This window comes from Astatotilapia calliptera, chromosome 8 (genome assembly GCF_964374335.1).
Source record: "Astatotilapia calliptera chromosome 8, fAstCal68.1, whole genome shotgun sequence".
NCBI lineage: Eukaryota > Metazoa > Chordata > Actinopteri > Cichliformes > Cichlidae > Astatotilapia > Astatotilapia calliptera.
The window spans coordinates 11,458,629-11,480,610 of record NC_137429.1 but is presented as its reverse complement, the minus strand read 5'-3'; the positions used below and the strand labels follow the sequence as shown (position 1 = coordinate 11,480,610).

The window sequence follows — 21,982 nt, the reverse complement described above, 5'->3', positions numbered from 1 at the left end:
AAAGCTGTTGGTGTTGATCCAGTTTTCTTCATTATTCTCTTGTTTTACAAAAAAAAGATAAATCCAGTAAAGCGTGTGACTTCACAGTGGATGCCAGCTGCAGTCAGACTAATTCAGCTGTTGCAGCAGAAGGAATTTCAATGTGGCAAACAAAAAAGAATCCACTTACAAAACTCTTACAGCAAAATCCATCTGTCTGTTTTCTTCTGCTTATCCAGTGCAGGGTTGTGGGGGAGGGCGAGGCTTATCCCAGCTGTCATGGGGCAAGAGGAGGGGTACACCCTGGACAGGCTTTAAACTTTCACAGTACTCACACATAAAGACAGACAACTATTCACACCTACAGTAGATATAGAATCACCAATTAACCAAACGCCATGTGTGTTGCTAAGAATGTGGGAGAAAGCCAGAGTACCAGGAAAGAACCCCCAGACATGTGGAACACAGACATGGAACCTAAACCGAAAAAGACCCCAGACTATACTTGAGCCCAGGGCCCTCTTGCTGTGAGGAAACAGTGCTAAGCACCGCTTTAATAAAGTCCGATTCTGACACACTCGGTACTTTTAAAACTGACTCTCTAATCTGAAGAGGTTAATACATGACCACGTTCCTATCATCATCTATAGCCACAAGATGTGGGTAGTCACTGAAAAAGTAAATCAGGGTAGACCCAGTACCTTGAAGAAGTTATGTTTTTTGGCTAAGGAGTTAAGCAAGTGTAGGGATGCTTAGTTTACCATCTCCAAAAAACAGTCAGGCTCATTAATATTACTATATACAAATATTACAAATAATTTGTAATGTAAAGTAACTTTGTACCCAAAGACAGGACGACAAGTCAACGTAGAATCTAGTGTGGCAAGATAAAAGAAAAATGAAGTAGTACTGCCCTGAAATCAAATTTGGCATCTTGTTAATTATGCTGAAGGACGGCAGATTGAATGAATGAAGCGCTTGATGTACGATCACTGGAGAACAAGGGAAAGGGGGAAATCAAGGCTGTGTTGCTGCACTTTTTCTTCCTTTTGTACTGCTCACACCATTCCCTGCCCACACCACCAACATTAAGCAATGCAGAGGGCTGGAGGTCACTGAAAGCTGAGGTCATATAACAGTGTCTATGTCATAGCAATTAAAGAAATAGATGCAAGTGTGAAACAATAGCGATCCCCTTCTGCAATAAGTAATTCCAGATATTCCAGATGTAATATTTATCTTCTTCAATCTCAGAAAACATTGCACACTGACATTGTGACGGTTTTCTTTTCATCACATCCTTTTCAGTCTCTGTACACCTGGACACAAAAGTGCTTGAAAACAAGTTGTGATACCCTGACAACTTGCTACTAGGGCTGCCACAAACGATTATTTTGATAGTCGACTAGTCACCGATTATTTATGCGATTAGTCGACTAATCAGATCATCATCCATTGGACGTAAAACTACAGCTTATTGCACCAGCAGCATCTGCTCTTATATAACTATCATTAGCTTACAGCTTTAAGCTTTTAAGGTGCTAACTAAAAATAAAGACAAGATGATAGTTTATTCAATTTTAATGAAATTTGCAGATTGTTTCGGTAAAGTTTAATAAACTCCTTGCTATCTAAAATATAACAGGACACCGGAGTATATTCTCCAGCATCTCACACTTCTGATAATCAGCTGTCTGCTTGACGTTTATTCAGCTGTGTAAAAACTATAACTTTAATCTCAGCCAAACCGATTTACTCAGGAACAAATAAAATACCAAAAAAAAAAAAAAAAAAAAAGCCAAACAACAACATTTTTAATTTATCTAAGTGACTCATATATATTTAACCTGAGTCGCGAAAGACGGCGGTGGGTTTGAAAACAATTTGCCGGGAGTCCGGTGTTCTCACGGCGCTAGTGACCTAGCCCCCGGCTAGCTATCGAGCTAGTGGGTAACAGACGTCTCCGAAAACGTCGGAGCGCTTTTGAAAATATGTGGTGTCCTGATAAACTGAGCCGATATTTGAGGTTTACACAGCTACATTCTCGCCTGAAAATATGTTAAACGTTTATTTTGTGACCCAGAAAGAATAATAAGAGTAATATTAAAACTAACTAGCTACCGCCATTGTTGGAAACTAAGCTGGGCTGCGCTATGAATTCTGGGACACAGCTGCTTCTTCTTCTTCGGGGTTTAACGGCAGCTGGCATCCTTGTACATGCTGTGCTGCCATCTTCTGTTTCAGTCCGTTATTACACTCTTAAATCCTGCTATTATTCCTGCGTCTTTTGCGATCTTACAAAGCTTCAAACGACACGTCGACTATTAAATTAGTCGTCGACGATTTTGATAGTCGACGTAATCGTGACTAGTCGACAAATCGTGGCAGCCCTACTTGCTACCACACAAAAATCATTTTGAGGATTACAGTAACTCTTCTTACTTTTAGTGACTTTTATAACTATAAATAAAATGAACAACTTTAACGTTCTCATGGATTCCTGGGACATTACTGTAACAAAACTAAATTAAGTTCCCCTCCACACTGTACAAAAACAAAACAAAAAAACTCAAAGTCAAACAATTTAAATCAGATTTGTTATTTGAGGCTAAACTGTAGCATCATGCCTCCCTCTGGTGCTCTCTGTTTGTAAAGTGGCCTTGAAGTTGTTGGCGTGTGGCGACAAGCTTCCTGGGTGACAGCAAGCAGAGCTGCTGGTGAGATATCTTTCATGTTTCATTGAAGAGCTCACAAATGGTGCTGTGGAGCGGTGGGGGGCAGGGCAGCGAGGAGGTCTTTCCCACAGCCGGCTATCTCAAAGGCTGCACATACCAGCCCGGTGCAGGGGGGGACAGGGAGGCCTCTGTGCCACACATCAAAACAGCTGGAGTGACTGATAGGGTACTACTTCTGCAGGCATCTGCGGTATGCACTGTACACAAGTCGAGCTATTGTGTAAAGGCCCGCACTTTTGATTAGCAAACATAGATTTCAATTTCAAAATCTAATCTGAAGTTTTCACTCTCATCTCAATACGCTGCCATGGCCATTGCCCAATGAAGTACAGTATTTGTCCCAATGTGCCAATTTAACCTCTGGCTCTTCTCCAGTGAGCAACATCTGTTTAAAAACTTTGACAAATATGCACGTTTATGTTTTTTATCCATCACACAATGCATAAATGTCACGGAGGCATCAGATCGCTCCCAAATTTCTTTAGCAGCATCACAATAAACCCGAAAATCCTGACACAGAGAGTCACAAAGAACTATCTTTAGCTAGAAGAAGAACATGGAGTCCTGCACCAAATGTTATGCCTATATCTCAATATCATCGAGCCGGTCTGGATTAACATGAAGTCACAGAAAACTCTGAAATAGTCTAGCTCAGAATAAATTCTCTGCCAAGTACCTTGAAAAATCTGCCTACAAGTGTAACTGTGGAAATAGTGGGTAGTTGTAATATTATATTGTGAAAGCATCCTCATCTTCAGAACATATAGTTATGACAAAAGCAAAAGGGCAAAATATATTAAATATATAAAAAGCAAAGGATGCTACCCTGAATGACTGGGAACACTGTGCTCTTGCTTTTAGTGGCTGTAGAGATCAAATTAGTCCACACACATACCCACGTACATACAGCCAATGTAGGATGCAGGACAGAATGTACCACTCTGAGCTGACAGGTTGTGTAACCATGGCTTCAAAAGCGTGACCAGCGATAGTGATGACCCCCCGACTGCTGCCTGTGGCACTGCAGTTTGTCATTAACGGTCCTGCCACGGTCACTGGTGATAGGCTAACGATTATGCCCCGAGGTTGGTTGGGGCCGATTGGCTGGGCTACTGCCAGATTGTGCTCCAAGTAGGCTAGTAAACACATCACAATACTGATGGTGGTGACAGAAATACTGATATTTTGAGATAATTCTTTAAAAAGAGGATAAAGGAAAAAACTGAGATATTTGGATGTTTGAATGTCTTTGTCACTACCGTCACAGCTGTAGCTGACATCACTGCAATATCTTCAAGCCTTCAAGTCCTTCAAGATCTCTTTAAGATGACATCTAATTCCCACCTTAATACCAAATGCTGCTCAGGCCCGAGTCTGACAGGTTTAAATCAATATCTGCCTTTTGTATGTATGGGGTGATAAAGGAGTGACATCATTCATTTTAATGATATACTTGCACTTCCCAGATATCATCTGTCACTCAAACTATGTCTGGTGCTGCGACAGTCATTGTCAAATGTTATCCCACATCTGCATATTATAATACTTTCTCACAGCTTCTGTAAATATACATATAAAATGTAAGTAGGAGAATGAGAAAGGCTAAGAAAAAACATGCAAAAAAGTTTCTGAGTATGTCAGTGCTGAAAATGCAGAGAAATCATCCACCGTTTGGCGTAATTTGTTAACATGAAGCAAAGGAACTGTCACATTGATTATGCTGTCAGTTCTGGTCATCAGGGAAACTCGATTTATGTGAAGTAGCAGCTCCCAAAAGCGCAGCAGCAAAGAGAACTTTCTTTAAGATGAGTGTCAGTGGAGTGATCCGCATATTAACACTGCACTGTATGTAGCACTGATATGAGTTAGCAACAAACAAATTATCAGCTAATTATCAATAACGTGCCACAAGTCTGTAGTTTTTCACTTGTGATTACAGAATCTCACTTTCTGTTAACAACACAAAGTAAAATACATCTAAAACGGATTAAATAATAAAAACTGAAAAAGTGCCATTTGTTCATATCAGTGACAATTCAATTCAATTTGATCACAACAACAGTCACGTCAAGGTTTATTTGGTAAGGTAAAGACTTTACAATAATACAGAGGAAAACACCAACAATCAGACGACCCCTGCCGAGTAACCACTTGGTCACAGTGTGAAGGTAAAACTCCCTTTTAACAGGAAGAAACCTCTGGTAGAACCAGGCTCAGGGAGTAACCTCGGTTTTATCCTAATTTAGAGGCAAGAAATTAGAGATCATCTAGGTCTTTATGTCTTTAAGACCATCCTGTAGTTAAACTAATTGGTGTGTTACATGACTCCACAGCTGGATAAAGCTGGGTATCATCGGCATGAATGATGTATGCTATGCAATGAAAATGTATGCTATGCCTTCTAATAAAAGTGCCTAATGAAGCGTGTATAATATAAATAGAACTGGTCGTAGCACAGAACCCTGTGGAACTATCAGGCTTTTATTTATATTTTCCTCTGTTCCCAGTACGTAAAGTGCCTGTCTTTTTGAAAAATGACTATTTTCCGCAACACAAATCAATCATTATAGCATGAGATTTCATGTACTCCAGGATTTTCACATTATCTTGGAGATACTGGAGCTATGTGTAGTCTTTTTAAATGTACAAGAAAAACAAGTACATATATTGTACTAAATTTACATTGTTGATGCAGCCCCGCAAATTTTCATTTTATCTGATCTTTATATCTTGACAATGCTTTACATTTTAGAATGTCAAAAAGGGGGTTTGAATGTTCTAGTGAAAGCAGACAGACCTCAACAAAAGTCTGTGGCTCATTTGATGGCAGAGGTGTAGTTGAAAAATGGCTGTGATATACCTATCTTGTTTCCTTCTAGACCTGGCCACTGCCCATAGAGGTGACAGTTTACTGTACTGGCTCATCTAAATAGATGTGCTCAGTCATTTTTGGTTTTCTGCTCAGGCAGGCCCACAGCCATCTTATCACTTAGGTTTTAAGGTTGTGTTTTAACAAACTGAACCACGTTATAAATTATGACAAAAAGTCAATTTAATAGAAATCCTGATGACGCTGGGTTATCCTTTTATTAATCTGAAATTAATTTATAAGAACATTTATTATCTGCATGGAACTCATCCCAACTATTTTTGACTTCACAGTCTCTGTGGACAAGCTGCCACTGTAAGTCAGTGGGGTGTTAAAAGACAATAAAAATACAACCCATTCATCGCTTATCCAGTTGAGGGTTGCAGGAGGGCAGGAGCCTATAACCGCTGTCATGTATAGCAATGTGGGGTAAACCCTGGACAGGTCACCAGTCTATCATAGAGCCAACACAGAGATACAGATGACCATTCAACATCGCATGCCTCAATTTTATCCCACAACTTAGACATTCACATTACTCACACTCTCATTACACATACATATAGGATCTTGGGGGTGGGCACGATACACGGAATCCAAAGTACCATCAGGGTGTACACCTCACCCCTGGCGTCATTGCCCACCTCTCAATGTTAAATACACGTAGACATTGAGGGCCAGCAGGAGGGACTATGCGCTTACCTGCTGCTCTCTGGCAGGTAGCTCCAAGCCCTCCTGGGTTTTAAATGCACCTTAGAACACACATGCATCAACACTACAATGAGCGGGTGGAGGGAGGTTTGGAGTCTTCTCTCACCCCCATTCTCTGCGACCTGCTGGAGCGGGGGGGCTAGGAGGAGGAGTTGGCCGTCCGACTGCGGTCTGGAGTGTGGGGCCTCCCTGCTGCTGCGGAGTCGGGGCGGTCTGCCTCCCCCCACCGCAGGGAAAAGGGTAACACCACCTGGGTCTGGGTGCAGTTCCCCCCCTCCAGGGGCAAGGGTACCTAGACCCGGGGCTTAGAGTACGCTTGGGGAGTGTGATCGTGTGTACAGCGTCTCTTTATGTCTGTCTCCACGTTGGTTGAGTGTGGAGTAAGTGCATATGAGAGCATGAGGGTGGGAATGGATGTTTGTATATGTGTGTGCCTGTATGTCTGTGTCTATATGTCAGGTTGGGTGTCAGGCGCCACCTCTCTGGGGACATCTTAGGCCCTCCAAGGTATGGAGGCCTATCTCCCCCTACCACCACTTCCCCTGCCAGTGGCGGACTCCCTCAGACATCGGTGCGTTGGTGGTTCTTTGTGTCCGGGGATGGGCGTCCAGGTACACACCGGCTCACTCCTTGGCGGCCGCTTATCGGGGCCTGGAGCCTGGGGCTCGCTCGGGCCACTTCGGAGGTGGGGTGCCCCCGGCCTCTCGGCCTGGGGCTCGGTCACTCAGGCACGGCTGGCTGCCGGCGGAGCTCACGGGCGCGTCACTGCAACTCCCCCTGGCTTCTGCTCCGCGGCTGCTGAGTGAGCCCTCATCTGGGACTCTCCTCAGCTCTTTCTGGGACAGTGGCGCGGCTGCCCCTCTGTTGGTCTTCCTTGGTCTCTTGTGTTCTGGGGGCCTCTGGATGTCTGGAGTTTTGATCTCCTCCATACCTGCTTCATGCCCTGGAGGACGGGGCTGTGGCCCCCCCACACCCTCTAGCAGATCATTACATGAAGGAACCTTTTAAAAAAAAAAACAAGCGCGTCCATGCTCACAGGTGTACACACGGGTGATCACACCCACAAACTACACCCTTTTTGGCTCCTACCTCAAAGCACACTGTGTTCTGTTGATCTTATGTGCTGCACAATAATGTTTAATATTTAGTATTTACTGTCATATTCCCATATATCATTGTGATGCTGTTTATTCTATTACTCTTGTTCTCTTCTGCTAGTTTTCTTTTTTCTTTCTCAGCAGGTGATCCAGGTGATTGATATATGCATTTTTTTTTTCTTCTTTTTTTTTCTTTCTGCTCATTCTGTTGGTTTTTGGTTTTTGCCCTTCTCCCCCGTCCCTCTTCTCAGCTGTTTCTCTTTCCCTCTTTCTTTCTCCCCTTCTTTCCCCCAGTCAAGTCTGTCCCATATTCAGTAAGTGAAAATAAAATAAACAATAAAAGGTGAATCAAATGGACCATTACGGCAAGGCTGGGATGGTCAATTTGGTAAAATAAATCCGTTGGGCATCTTTCTTTGCCTTTAGACAACAATTCTGATGGCAAAAGAGCCAAACGGGACAGGCAAAAAAAAAAAAAAAAAAAAAAATAACATCGCATTCATACATCTGACAGTCTTCAGACTGCGGAGGAAGCCCTAGTACCCAAAGAGAACCACAAGCCACGGTGAAACATCCAAACTCTGCACAGAAAAATCCTTAAAAAAAGATCTTCTTCTGTCAGCTGGTCCCATTTGGGGTCGCCACAGCAGATCAAGTTATGTTATCCCTAGCACTCACTTTTGTGACACCAACCTTCAGTGTGTCCTCCTTCACCTGGAGAATTTAGATGGGATGTCTTTCCTGATGCAACCCTCCCCATTAATCCAGGATTGGGACCCGCAGTAGCTACACACTACACTGCTACATGTGTGAATGCCCCTTCAGAATGAATTTAAAGAAAACCTTCCAGAGGACTCTCTGTTAAATAGTAAACAAAATGCCTCAAATCTCACTGCAAGGTAAAGTTTAATTAAAAAAATAACTGAAAGCCTTCATATTTTTTTTCCCTTTTTTGTAATCTGAAAAATGCTCTTTGGGACATACAATAAACTGAAGGGTGCATTTTCCTCAGTATGGTAGACATTTAAAGTAATAGCACAAAATGATTGTTTTTTTTATTATTTTTCCAACTCAACAGGTACTTTGGAAGGTATTTTTGGAATATCAACGATTACCAACAGGGTTAGCTATACATCAAAATACAGAAACATCATTTTTATATGATATTTTAATGGCATTAATGTGTCCGTTGCCAGCTTTGCAGAAGTATCTCCATATCCCTAGTGTGTATGCCTCTATTTTCTCATGGCATAACTGGGCCATTAGAGTCACCCTGATGCACCACATATATTTGCTATTCATAACAGGAAGAATATGCCCCGATTGATCGCGCATATTTCTGTGACAATTGTTTTCACAACGATTGTTCCAGTCTATTTTGGAATTCTCAGTTTTTCCTTTGAGTCTAATCCACCCCAAGAAGGACAAAGAAGGAAGAGATTTTCATTCAGCAATTTTTAAACATTCCAGGGCCCACCTCCAGACTGTCTCCTCATGAAGAAGAATGGGAAATAGCCTTTGAGCTCAATGTCGAACATATCATGTCCAAACATGACCAAGGCTTGTTTGATTGCTTTTGATCATAAGTTTTAGCGACTTCATTCTGACACGGTGATTCTAGACATTAAACTTTCATGATTTAGCCTGAGGACACAACATATTGTGACGTTGACAATGATGCCTGCTCCGTGGAAGGAGGCTGCAGGTTTTTGAAGAGCTTAGTGAAAAGGCGGGCAAAAAACAAGACATCTAACATCTTTAATTAAAACCGAATGCAGGAAAATTATAAATTAAACACAATGTTCCTTTATATTTAAAATCCTCCACCCGTGGGCTGATCACAGTAAAATTGCTTAGTCCGTTTTTGCTTTTCCTGTTATGTGATTTTAACATATTGCAAAATAAATTTTAATTGCTGTGTGTGTGTTTTGTGTAACACTTACAGACTACTCGTTTGCTTGGAATGCACATAAATTCTCGACTTTTACTGTAGAGGCACAGCTGGCTAAACGATTAATGTGACAACAAAAGCACAGAGCTGAGACAATATGAGGTTGAGTGTGTCAAGAATCAGGCCTCAAAGGAATCAGAACCAGCTTGTAAATTCCTGGAGGAAAACTATTATGAATCTGTGGTAACAAGCTTACAATGTGCAAAAATGGAGCATGCAGAAAAAAACATCTGTTACTGATTTCCTGTTTCCTGCTTTTTCTATATTAGGCTAATGATAAATGTCATTTGCATGTTACTGCGTTATATACCAACAATGCTAAGGTGCATATTAGACTTGAAAACCTGCATGTTTGAAGGCACTGCCAGACTAATACAGTAATGGCTCAATTATACTAGACTAAGAACAGAATGGTAATCTCCTTGTGACTAGGAAAAATTAGTGGTTGACTCGTCATCAAATTGACTTTTTTTTTTTTGCATTCAGTAATTGATTTCAGGTAGTTTCTGGGAAAGCTGGTTGCCAAGAGGGGTACGCATGCAGCATCCATAGCCTCTGAGTGACCACTTTCAATCATTAGGCGATTTCACAAGTCACTTGGTAGGAGCCAACCTCTCTCCAAAAAACTGCAGTCCGACTGCAATTACGCTCACAAAGATTGGAGAAGTCTTCCAAATGACTGCCATTTATTTATAAACGCAGACATATTGCCAACAAAATGCAGTCAATCTGAGTCAGTTTGCACCTATATTATCACAAATAGATTGCTATCAGTCTGCTATGGTTTTATCCCCATCTTGACGCACAAAATTTGCTGGGAAGACAACAACTGACTGACTGTAAGTGGTCCCTGTCTTCAAAGCAATGATGTCAAAAATGACAAGATCGCAAGGTCACTGGTTCTCTGTTAGAACAATATTAATCGTGCTCTAACCACTGTTTTCCTTAGTGGGATATTAGCATTAGCAGATTCACAAACTAATGCTTCTGATATTCTGACTGTTTTTAAATGCAGTTGATTGTTGAATGAAGGAAACCATGAAACAAACAAATCTTTTTTTCCTTGCATCTCACTCACCAAACCTTTTAATCCATTGATGGACCTAAAACGAATCCAATCTCATGTATATAAAATGCTTATGTATAGACGAGGAGACGGTAAAAGCAGGGCAGAAATCTTGTACCTGTTCCATCCAAAGTGTGAAAGAGCGCTGCCACGAGTCCTTCTTCTCTAGATGCAGGTATGTGTTGAAGAGGATGAGGTAAATGTAGCGCTCCAGATACTGCAGGCTTTTCAGGAGAAGCTGCTGACACTCCTTCTCTGTCTTACCACTTTTGATCTAAAGAAAAAAAAAGAGTAAACAAAAGCATATTAGGGTAAGTGAGCAAAGGACATGACATTTTACCAATGTGGAAGAAACTGTTGTAAACAGCATCCATTTTTAGATTGTATTGTATAATATTGAGCATTCTTGCCATCAAATCTGCCTTGATGGAGGCACAGTGTTCAAATCACTGAAGGAACATCTTTAATGGAAATATTTACAAAATTTTACCGAACTACAGAAGACAATGACAGAAAACATGATAAGAACAGCAGAGTGATTTCTTGCGTAACTTTTTCTGATTCATTATCATCCCTGCTCACAAACTTCAGTTCTGCATGACACACCGTTGTTTAGTCACAAACTCCATCAAGTTATCACTTTCACCGATAGAGTGTATATCCTCTAAACTGCATCGACAGCAGCATAACATTTGTGAAGATTAGTTATCAACAGTTTTCTAATCTTGTTGCAATGGGCACAACATCCCTACACAATAATTTAGTCCAATTTGAACTTTTGCAGTTTTACATTTTAAAAATAAAATAGGTCTCAATTAGTGTCATGCCTAAAATAGCAGATACATGTTGCTAGAAAACTGTCCAAAGGTTTTAAATGCCAGACATTTAATATCTTCAATTCTTTGTGGGTTTCATATAATTTGTTCTGAAAAGTGGCAAGCTGTCATATCACAGTGTTCAGCTTCCCTAATTTAATCACAAATGGAATTAAATGTCAGGTTGCAGCCTGCGGATCACAGGGAAGAGTGGCGTTTCCTCACTCCCACAATTATCAAATCTCAAATGAAGGATTTGTGAGAAAAATACGTGCACAAAATGTAATAGAGGTTAGTGAGTGCAGATTAAGGCTGACATTAATATGAAGGCAAAGCAAAAGCAGATTATCATAATGGATAAGGGGTTCATATCAGTATTCCAAAGGGTAATTTTTAACTTCTAAAATTAAATAAGTAAATTTTAAGCCTTTAGTTAAAGTAACTCTAGTCCTAGAAGTCCAGCTTTGGTGAAGTGTTGACAAATAATACGTCATATATGGCCAAGGCCCGCCTGTTCATGGTTAGGTATTTGCGGATTTGCCTATTCAATTTTTTCTGTGGAACGTAACTCCAAATTATTCACGGAAAATTTGTCTCTTCGCCAATTTTTACATCGTCTTCAAGAAGCCATGAAAATTATACCAGCAGTTTTCAACAGCGATGTACAGGAAGCAGATTTCTAAGGCTTTCTGCCAAAGAAGAAGAAGCAGGACCACAGTCAACTCCTAAAGGTTTTCAGGTTAGCTTCCACCATTATAGGAGTGTTCGTGCATAGCTGTAAGATGTATATTTTTAAGGGTAATGTTGTAAGATGACTTTGAAATTATATTTAAGTGTTTAGAATGATAGTTTAAGATATATTTGGTTTTGAACTGTTAGAATAGGCATTTATAAGCGTTTTCAGAGGGGGTCTCAAGCATTCGCGGATTTCAGCTATCTGCTTGGTAAACAAAGAACCAGCTGTCAAAAATTATAATAGTCGTGTTGAACGATGCACATTTAACCCTCTCCTGCAGTATAAAAAACTTCAGTGGGATACAAATGTCAGGACACAGTACAGATTAACTAACTAGGGTTTGCACTATTAGTTGTGGAGGGGGTTGTTTTCTTCAGCCATTCTTCTAGAGAATTGCTGCTGTGCTTGGGATCACTGTACTGTTGTATGACTCAGTTACATCCAAGTTCCCATCGGACAAATGGCCTCACAGTTGACTCAAGAATATTTTGGTATACAGAAGAGTACTCAATGACTACAAGCTGCCCGAATCTTGTGGCTACAAAACAAGCACAAAATCAACCCTCCATCACTACGCTTGACGTTTGGTATGAGCTAATTGTGCTGATATGCTGTGTTTGGTTTTCACCAAACATGGTGCTGAGCTAAACACCTCCACTTTGGTCTCATCCGTTCAAAGGACATTTTTGCAGAAATCTTGTGGTTTGTTCCAATACAAACCGAAGAAGTACTGTGCTGGGTTCTGCTTCCTCAAGTGCATTTGATTAGCAAGCACCTGGCTGCTACTTACTTACTGTCTTAATTCCTATGGAAGCAGTAATAGTGTTTTGAGTTTTTCACAGGACTGTGTTAAATTAAAATACCTACTCTCTGTTTACTTCTGGTTTGGGTCATTCACTTTGTCTGTTTGTCAGTAAGATTTTAATGGCAGCAGATTCAAGCTAAGAAGGCTAAAAGCAGCACCAAAAACACTGAGGTGAGTTGACTCATTTGATTTTGTGTTAACATGCAGTATTGTAATTCATATAAACCGTATATGCATATAGAAAAAATATAAACTTCTTGAAGTTAAATTGTGATGAAATGCATCTATCCTGCTCATTCGTGACATCATATACAATGAAACAGACCAAACACCCAAAAATTCAATCTTAAATAGCCTTCAAATACCTTGCAATTAAACAATTTGGGTGACACATAAATTACTTGTGCCTAGACAGCTTCATGCTGTGTGTGATATACTTTCTCAACAGATACAATACCCAATGATGTTTTTCCATTTTTTCTTCCCTTTTATCTGCTGAAGAAACCCATTACCAGTTGGCAGTTGGTAAGTCATCAGGCGAAACTGCTCAAAACATGCAATTATCAACAGGTACAACCTAATTTTCACAATAGCTGTTTACCCCTGTGTTTTATCCAACTCTTCACCTCCACTCTTTTTAAATAACTACAATAGTTACATGGCTATTCTTGTGATAATTACTTTCATAGAGTACACTAGAGTACTTAGCAATCATCTAAAGTATATGATGCTCCCCTGTTGTTATTCAAGAGACAAGAAAACAGTATTTTCACAAATCCAATTCACTGTCTCGAGGAGGGAAAGCCAGGCAAACGTTGGACATAAAATGTATAAAAATGAATGTATTAATTAAATTCTTCTTTTGAAAAAAAAAAATTGGTTTATTATGTTTCTGACTAATCCTCTAAAAACCCTGCAGTAATTATTGAACAAATTAAAATACAAAATATTGGAGTTAAAGATAGACATAAAACAAAGAGACCAAACAAAGGCAGACCTCTGTAGCAGATTTTGAGCTATTACATGCAATCTCTTTCAAAGTTTATTATTTGAGTTGTTTTTTCAATTATAGGCTGGGTGAATGCTGAAAGGCTTTCATCAGAGTGCCGAGACAGTGTTAAGGTGCTTTCCCTTTTTGGCTTCTTCCTTCTGATTACTTAGAAGCCTTTAGCACTGCCAGAAAACAAAGTGACAAGGTCTGCCATCCAGGCACATACTGGATTGAATACCATGTCAGTGGGGGTTAAGAGAAAGTAAGTGCTTGGAGAAGTGCAGTATGGTTTAATGATGCTTTTTCGCAGTGGTCTTTGTTTTTGATGAATGAAGCTGAATTAAAAGGTTATCTGTTCCCGGTGTGCAACAAAGGCATTTAGGGAGCTGTACAGAGAATATGAGTAGGTGGGCTAAAACTTTGGGTACGGTAATTTGAAATGTGCACACCATAATGCAATCATTCCAGAGCTAAATGACGCAGCAGACAGAAAGGGGGGTGAAAGGGGTTTCCTGTCCATTCCCAAACAGCTGTGGTTGGATCCCGGTTTTCCAAGCATCTGCAGCAGAGTGGTGGAGAAACCAGACTTAGGCAAACAATGGATGTGCTGTCTGTTTGTCAACTCCCCCAAAGGAAGGGGAAGAAAGACGAAGAATATGCACACCTAGTTTTTTTCAATATTCCTAAGTTAACACTGACTACAGCCAGAGGGCAGGTGAACGCATGTGAACCTGATTACCCTGTGCACCCTGCACCCCCATGGGGCTTTCAGCATTTCCTTTCTTAGCCTGAAAAACTACAATGCCAAAGCCTGGCACCTACCACTGCAACTGACTCTCTCTCTCTGTGTCTCTCTCCCTCACTCACACATGCAAACACACACACTTACACACACAAGCTCAGTTTGCAAGGATTACATAATTCACACCTCAACAATCTCCTGAGCTCTAATTTGCTGGCTGCCATCTGTCTGTCTGCATCAGCAGTGCCATGTGTGCGGTTCAACGGCCTCTTGAGCACAATCAGAAATTCCATCAGAAGACAATGTTGGAAAGGTTGTGGTAAAGAAAGAGAGCTTTTTTGTGGAAACAAGTCAGTCTTGAAGGTTTTAGATTTGCGTATATAACATTTTTAGCTACTGGGACAATTCTTTACTCTTTGCTCAGCATTTTTCTTTTTTTAATCTAAGAACTACTTCTTGCTCGCTTTGTTGAGAAGAAGGTAGTCAGGTTTCTTAAAATTCTCCAGCTATTGCACGTTAAGTAGAAAGATTTCTCCTGAGTTGATGGCATTAGAAAAAAGGGGTGTAACTGAGAATTACATCAAAATCTCTGGTTTTTAAGAACAAAGGGGGTGACTGGTCAGCCCATTTGGACTATCAGAGGTTAAAGCTATAATTCAACCAGCTGCTGAGGTGCAATAATGAATGTCCTGAGTGATCCTCAGCCCTGAATGAGAAGGGAGACTGGCCAAACACATACCATTGTTGAGAGAGTCCAGGAATGCTGGTTGGCTGACTTCTGAGCGAGGACAATGTGAAAGTGGGAAAGCGTTTAAAAAATGTTATTACTGCACAAACACTCACAAGGGAGACACACAGTTAACTGCCTGACTGGAAGTGTCTTCTCAGCACTAGTATCCCAGATAATAAGAATTTATTGGGTTATGTCATGTTAGATGCATGTACAGCATGTGAAACACACTATATGCATACCCAAATCCACTGTCACCAAAACATACCTGAAAAAAAACAACAACAAAAAACGCATAACACTATGAACCACATAACACTGATCTATGAGTCATTCAAGCATAAAAAGGGCACCGAACTCAACGGATGAACCAGTGTTGTGATAACAGACAACACGCCAAACAACCAATTTTAAATGTTATCGTCAGGCTGTTAGTAGAGCCTGTCAGAAAAACACTTTTCTTTCCATTTCTTTAGTTGTAATTTTGACTTTCAAGGTTATTCAAATTATACAAATTCTGTTTTTGTCTTATATGCTTTATTTCCATGTGTGTTTGCACATATTTCAGTAAATCACTGCACCCGGCTCCTATTACTCTAGCAAAATATAAAGAAATGAGGGCTGCAGTTTTGTGTTACTCTGCAGAAAGTTTAAGTATATCAAAGAAAAGTGTAATATAATAGGAAATTTCCTCAACACTTTTAATAATTGTAATAGCACCCAAAACTTAAAATCTATACCAGAGGACAAAAAATGTCAAATAATAATTACCAACACCACAAGAAAAAATAATAAGACCTGTAATTAAAATCCAAAAGAGAAGCAGATGGGAATACACTATTCAGGATGGAGATGCTGTACGTGGCAAGATGTGGGCACAGTATATTAAAAAAATGACTCAAACATAGCCACAATATTTATCAAAACATCTACTGCAAACCACTATTCAGTAAGTCATTCACCCTGGATGGGTCAGCAGTCTATCACAGGGTTAACAAGGGCTACTACTGCGAGACAGACAACCTCACACTCCTACAAGCAATTCAGAATCACCAATTTACCTAACCAGTGTGTCTTTGAACTGTGGGAAGAAACCTGGGCTCAAGAAGCGAGCATACGCCATAAAAGAACCTTCTCACTATGAGGCCACTCCACCACTGTGCACGCACAAAGTCTCAGCAAAACAACTCCAAACTTCTCAGGTAATCTGACGCACACTCTGCTTCTTAATTAAACATTTGAAGTGGATGCAAATGCACTGTAACCACACCTGCTTAACATTTTTGAGTCAGATGTCTTACATTTCTTCTTTAAGTGGCACATCAATCAATTTAACAATGTGTTGAATTTTAAAGGAGCATTAAGCAGTTCATAAAAGGAATCCCTGTGTTTTACAGCATTTGTGATTTCAGCGTTTTATTCTTTGTCTCTCTTATTAGCTTTATGCTTTAGAAAGATGGTGCGTGCTGTAGGCAGCTTCAGCTCTATGCAGCAATTTCTTTTTGCATTGTCTGAAGTGAAACGTGCACTGATATGTGATTGTGAGTGATTTAATACAACAGCAGACACGTTTTTTCTGTCTCTGTTTTCAATTCTAACACATCAGACGAGGCTCAGACAAAGGTTCACGATAATCCCTGTATAAGCGTCATAGCCTGCAGCTGTAGTTACACCACCAACATGTGAAATATGCTGCCAGACCTGTGCCTATGTGTTGTGTAAATAGAAATACTGTGCCTCATAAGGTTTGGTATAAAAGTGTTCCAGATGTTGAGCAATCCCACGTTCCCGACGAAGGGTCAAATTGTCAATCTGAAAATCTAAACACAACACGAGGCAGCAATGATTGGATCTGTGCTTGCTTAAAGACTAAAATCACAGTGATAATGTGCACCTCCAGTCACACCTACACACAAACACAGGCTGACAGGCAAGTCAATTACTGTGTAGCTAGTGTTATTCATTTATCAAACCACTAACATTTTGCCCGCCAGGGTTTTTCAGGGTGATAGAATTTCTGTCCATCTCTTGCCATGAATCTCTCAGGCAAAAACTCACTGACAGTACTGACACATCACAGGCCAGCGTGACATACAGTCTCTTAACCCTGACAAAAACATCAAGCAGTTTGAAAATGATTTTTCTCTTTTACTAGAGGATTAGAAAAGCAATTATTGGATATGTCGTCCTGATAGTTGTCTTCAAACGTCCATTTACTGGCCTGAACACACCAAGACGACTGAGCCATCGGCCTCTGTGGGACTGTAGCTAGGATGCTTCATCATCCATAGTTCTTGAAGCGTGACCAACTAATCTAGTCTTACTAGCGGCCATTCTACCAGCGGAGCATGTTAAAGGCAAATGACTTCACACATTGAAGTTGTTCAATATCATACAAACAGTAATAAAAACACCTAATATATTTTAGGGGTTTTGTTTCTAGGTTACAGCTGCTTACAAGTCGTGATGGTAAGGCTGGTTTGTGACGAGTGAAACATTTAAATTTGTGGGTTTTGACCATTTTCAGCAGAAAACAAGCAAAACAAAATATGTACACTGGTATTTTTTAACTTTTAATAAAGCATGACTTATCTAGTTTGGGAGTCCAGTGCTGAAGGTTGACCTGTCTCTTGACTCATATGGGTAAGGACCAAGCTGAGAAGTGCATATTATGGTCTGCCTGTCTGACATATGGTGCCAATTACCAGCTGATGGGGTTGCAGGGGTAAAAAGGCCAATCCATATTGGCCCTCACCACACAAGTTTGCACAAACAGCCATTCATCAGATTCTACAAGAAAAACCTCCCACTCAAATCCTAAGCCAAACTCCAACTTGTCCAAGTGGACAGGCAGCCTACACACGGCTTCTCAACTCAATGCACAGACATCTCAAAGTCAAGCAGGCTGCACATGCTGATTTTAAACCAGAGGTGGACAGCAATTTAACAAAACTGCTTTCCATCCAGGTGAATGTTTTAAAAGATAACTTGAAAGTTGTTGGCACAGCTTACTGAAAATGTATGCTAACAGAAATTAAGACAAAGAAGTCTTATGTTCTTTTTTTATAGTAGAAGTAGAGCCAGGAAATACATAGGAAACAATATGAGGACACGCAACAAAGCTCCAGCTTTCCAGGATTTACACAATGTTGTGGGTATCCAAACCATGTCCTCTAACAATCAGGGCTGCACTAAACTAGGCTCTTTGTTTATACACACAAACAAATGTGGCGTGTGTGTCTGTGTAGATAAGCACACATACACACAAAAGAGACTGCATTAGAAAGTCATCCCCAGTAAGATCTATTGCTCTTGCCTTTTCTCAGATGCCACCATCTAGAATTCACTAGAGGTTGGTTCATAGTCAAACATGAGCACAAAGCATGTTTTTACATCTAATATGTTAGTTATAATGCTCACAAGGCTACAATGAGTAAGGCAGGTTGGTATGTTAGACCTTGATCTAATTAGAATAACAATTAATATGTCCTATAAGATATCTGAGTTGTAACATTGTAACTACTTAACTCTTTGATCTGCTCTAAGCCTATTGGTTGGTTTAGTTTTTATGATATCTTTCATATAACCTTGTGCATTTAGGGATGCTTTTCTGCAGACCTGGGTTGTTATACATTGCTTATTTGAGCTATTGTTACCTTATTATTAACTCAAAGCAGTGTGGCCACTCTCCTCTGACCTCAAGTATCAGCACGACATTATTGGCTGGTCACTGGATGTTTTCTCATATTTTCGGATTATTGTCTGTAAACCTTAGAGATGGTTTCTGAGGGAAAATCCCAGCAGATCAGGCAAGTCTATCTAGCATAAAAAAACATCTCACGTTCAAAATCAACTAAATGACCTTAATTCTAATGTAGCATTTGAACTTCAAAAGGTTGTCATAACTATGTGTACATACCTAAATGCTTTGATTTACTGCCTTGTGATTGGCTGATTAAAAATTCAGCATTAGCAATCAGCTGAAAAGGTGTACTTAACAAAGTGGTCAGTGGGTATATTTTTTTCAAAACCACGCTTATTCATCCTCCAGTAGATGTAAAAATGAGAGAAGTATATGAATGCATTTCTTTTATATTCCTTTAGGCTGCTTGAGCCTCAGAACCTTTTTTTAACTTGCACTTTTTTATGAACACCTGAGCATCCATCCAGAAAGCCTCTGCCAGTTTGGCCATGGCAAAACAATCAAAGCTATACATCATTCGGCCTCCAGTCTCAGGACTGGATCAACATAATATGAAAAACTCCTTTTTAAAACAGAAAAGAACCCATGCCGCAGCCAGAGAGAGGAGGAGACGAAGGTGCCTTTATGTTAATGGTTTCTACAGATTCTAATCCTCCTTTTTTCCCAGTCACTCAGAAGTTAAAAGCAGTTTCAAGCCACATATTGTACAGTACATATATATCGGTATTCAGTCTTTCCATTTAGCCTTTAACAATCCATGAGGATTTTTAATTGTATCACAATACAGATTTTATTTTACTTGACATTTACACTGAACCTATAACAGTTATAGTTAACAATCAAAAGGAATTTAACCCCAAATTACACCTTAAAACAGAATTAATATGATGGAGAACTAAAGAAAAGAATGCAAAATAAACAGGCTTTTGATTAAGCAAGGTCAATCTTTTTGACAATAGAGCAAGCAGAAATACATGATTCGTCTGGGGAGCAGAGATTATAGAAGCCACAGGAGGAGACAGGGCTCATCAGCAGGGCCTACTCAGAGACTGGAATATCTGCCCACAATAACCACACCCATTATGGTACATTCTGTACGTGCACATGCCTGGCAACACAAGTGGTGACTCCCACACTGATCATTTACTGAGCTACCCAATATCTTATGCACGCAAACCCAATAGTGAGGCATTAAGATGCTATGTTGTTGAGCTAGCTAAACAGACATTCAATATTTTCAAACTAATTGGAGTTCTTTTAATCAAATTTGTACTTTTAGTTACTAATGACCTTCTACATTGATGTTAGTCAGCAACAGAAAGCATTTTGATGTAATTGATGTTTGAGGGGGGTTTTTTTTCTCCTTGTTAGGGAGCCACAAAGCTGCTTTAAAGACCACGTTGTTTGCTAACCACACTGCAGAGGGATTAAAACCTCATATTACTATTTAAAATGTGAAAACAGCCACTTTCTTTGGGCCTGAGCACCCTTAAGATGCACAGAGGGACACAGATCAGAAGCCATAATCTGTGACAGTGTCCTGTTTTTCAGGAAGGTCATATTTATTTCAGTTAAACAAGGAACAACCACATATTTTCCCCTCAACACGTCTGAGAGACGCGACTGACAGGTTGCAGTCCAAATAGTGACCTCCCATGTCTTTTTCTTCTCACTATTCCTCAACGTTGATGGAAAAGAATTCATGAGGACTGCACTTACACTAAGCTCCTTAATAATACTGTTGAAACTCGGACGACTACAAGCTACAAAAAATATATATATATACATTTTAGATACTTCCCCTCGTGTGGCTAACTGAAACAGGACAACCAAGTAAATATTATGATATTGCCATCACAATATCTTTGTGAAATGTATGCCACGTAGCTATTAGTTGCTTGTTCTGTCTATTTATATTTTTCTCTTCCTCTTGAAATGATGATCCAGTATAACTCCTGCTTTTATTAAGACTTTCTCTGACAACCCTAAAAGCTGGCAATACTGCAAAGCCCAATATGAGTACATAACTGTTGCAAAGACTCATAATCTGTATTTGTCGGGCTTCTTTTTTTGTTCTTCGTGCAAGGTTACAACCTTATTAGAAGCAAATTTTACTACTGCGGTGTAATGTTTATAGTTCACCAGTGGGGTTAATATCCTATCGCTGAATGCTGAAAAAATCAGGAGCAGGAATTAACATTTGAATGATACGCATCGTTTACAACTCATGCTGATTGTTCACTTTCATTGGACACTACAATGCTAGAATACAATTAACTATGAACCATTGTATGCTATTGTAAAGAAGTCAAAAAAGGAAGCACAGGAGTAACTTTTATTGGCTATTATTATGGCTGGCACACAGGTAATTCACTCACTTTGGAACCTTTTTAAGCAAATCTGACTATTACACTGCAACCACAGGATGTCTGCAGCAGCACTACTTAAACTTACTTTTATGTACGACTGCTACAGGAACAAAGAGCCATTATGAGATCAGAGCAGCCGGGTGTAGCTGGCCAGCATACTAAACAAACCTTTTTAAATTATATGCCTTAAACGTATTTTATGTCCATACCTTAGGAAATGCATCTGAGTTCAATTGCCAGCATGTATAAAATGCTTTTTACTATGAAGATTGTGACGGCTCTGTGGGAGAAGGTATGCAATTGTTGACATTGCATTCATTTGCTGCACAACTGTCTTCACGTATGAAACATGGCTTCCCCAGTGGGGCATTCTCAAAGTTTGATTCCCGGAGCAACTCGACCCAGTAACGACTTCTTGCATAATCCACATGGTTGGCATTTAAGTCACTTCAGCAGTGAAATTGCGTTCCCAGTTTGTTCAGTGCCAGTAGCTAGATGGCGCAAATGCCAGAAAGGTGGACTTTTTCCTGATGAAATGATTTGGGACTGAGCTGGAACTCACACAGACCATGACCACAGCTACTGGGAGCATGCTTAAGCACGCTTGCATGGCTTCGGAGGCAGTTATTCCTGGTCTTTTGGCCTGAGGCATCGACAGGTTTAGTGTGTGAGGGGATGTAACC

The 21,982-nt window shown here is 40.1% G+C and overlaps 1 protein-coding gene across 6 annotated transcripts in view; it reads right to left on the bottom strand.

Moving 5' to 3' along the window:
- The window catches only part of pald1a (phosphatase domain containing paladin 1a), a 59,411-nt gene that overhangs the window by 5,081 nt on the left and 32,348 nt on the right, over positions 1–21,982 (bottom strand). For all 6 annotated transcript variants that reach the window (XM_026178505.2, XM_080305449.1, XM_026178504.2 and 3 more), the window contains exon 19: positions 10,527–10,682. In XM_026178505.2, the coding sequence (XP_026034290.2) occupies positions 10,527–10,682 (156 nt within the window). The remainder of the gene's footprint in view (positions 1–10,526; positions 10,683–21,982) is intronic.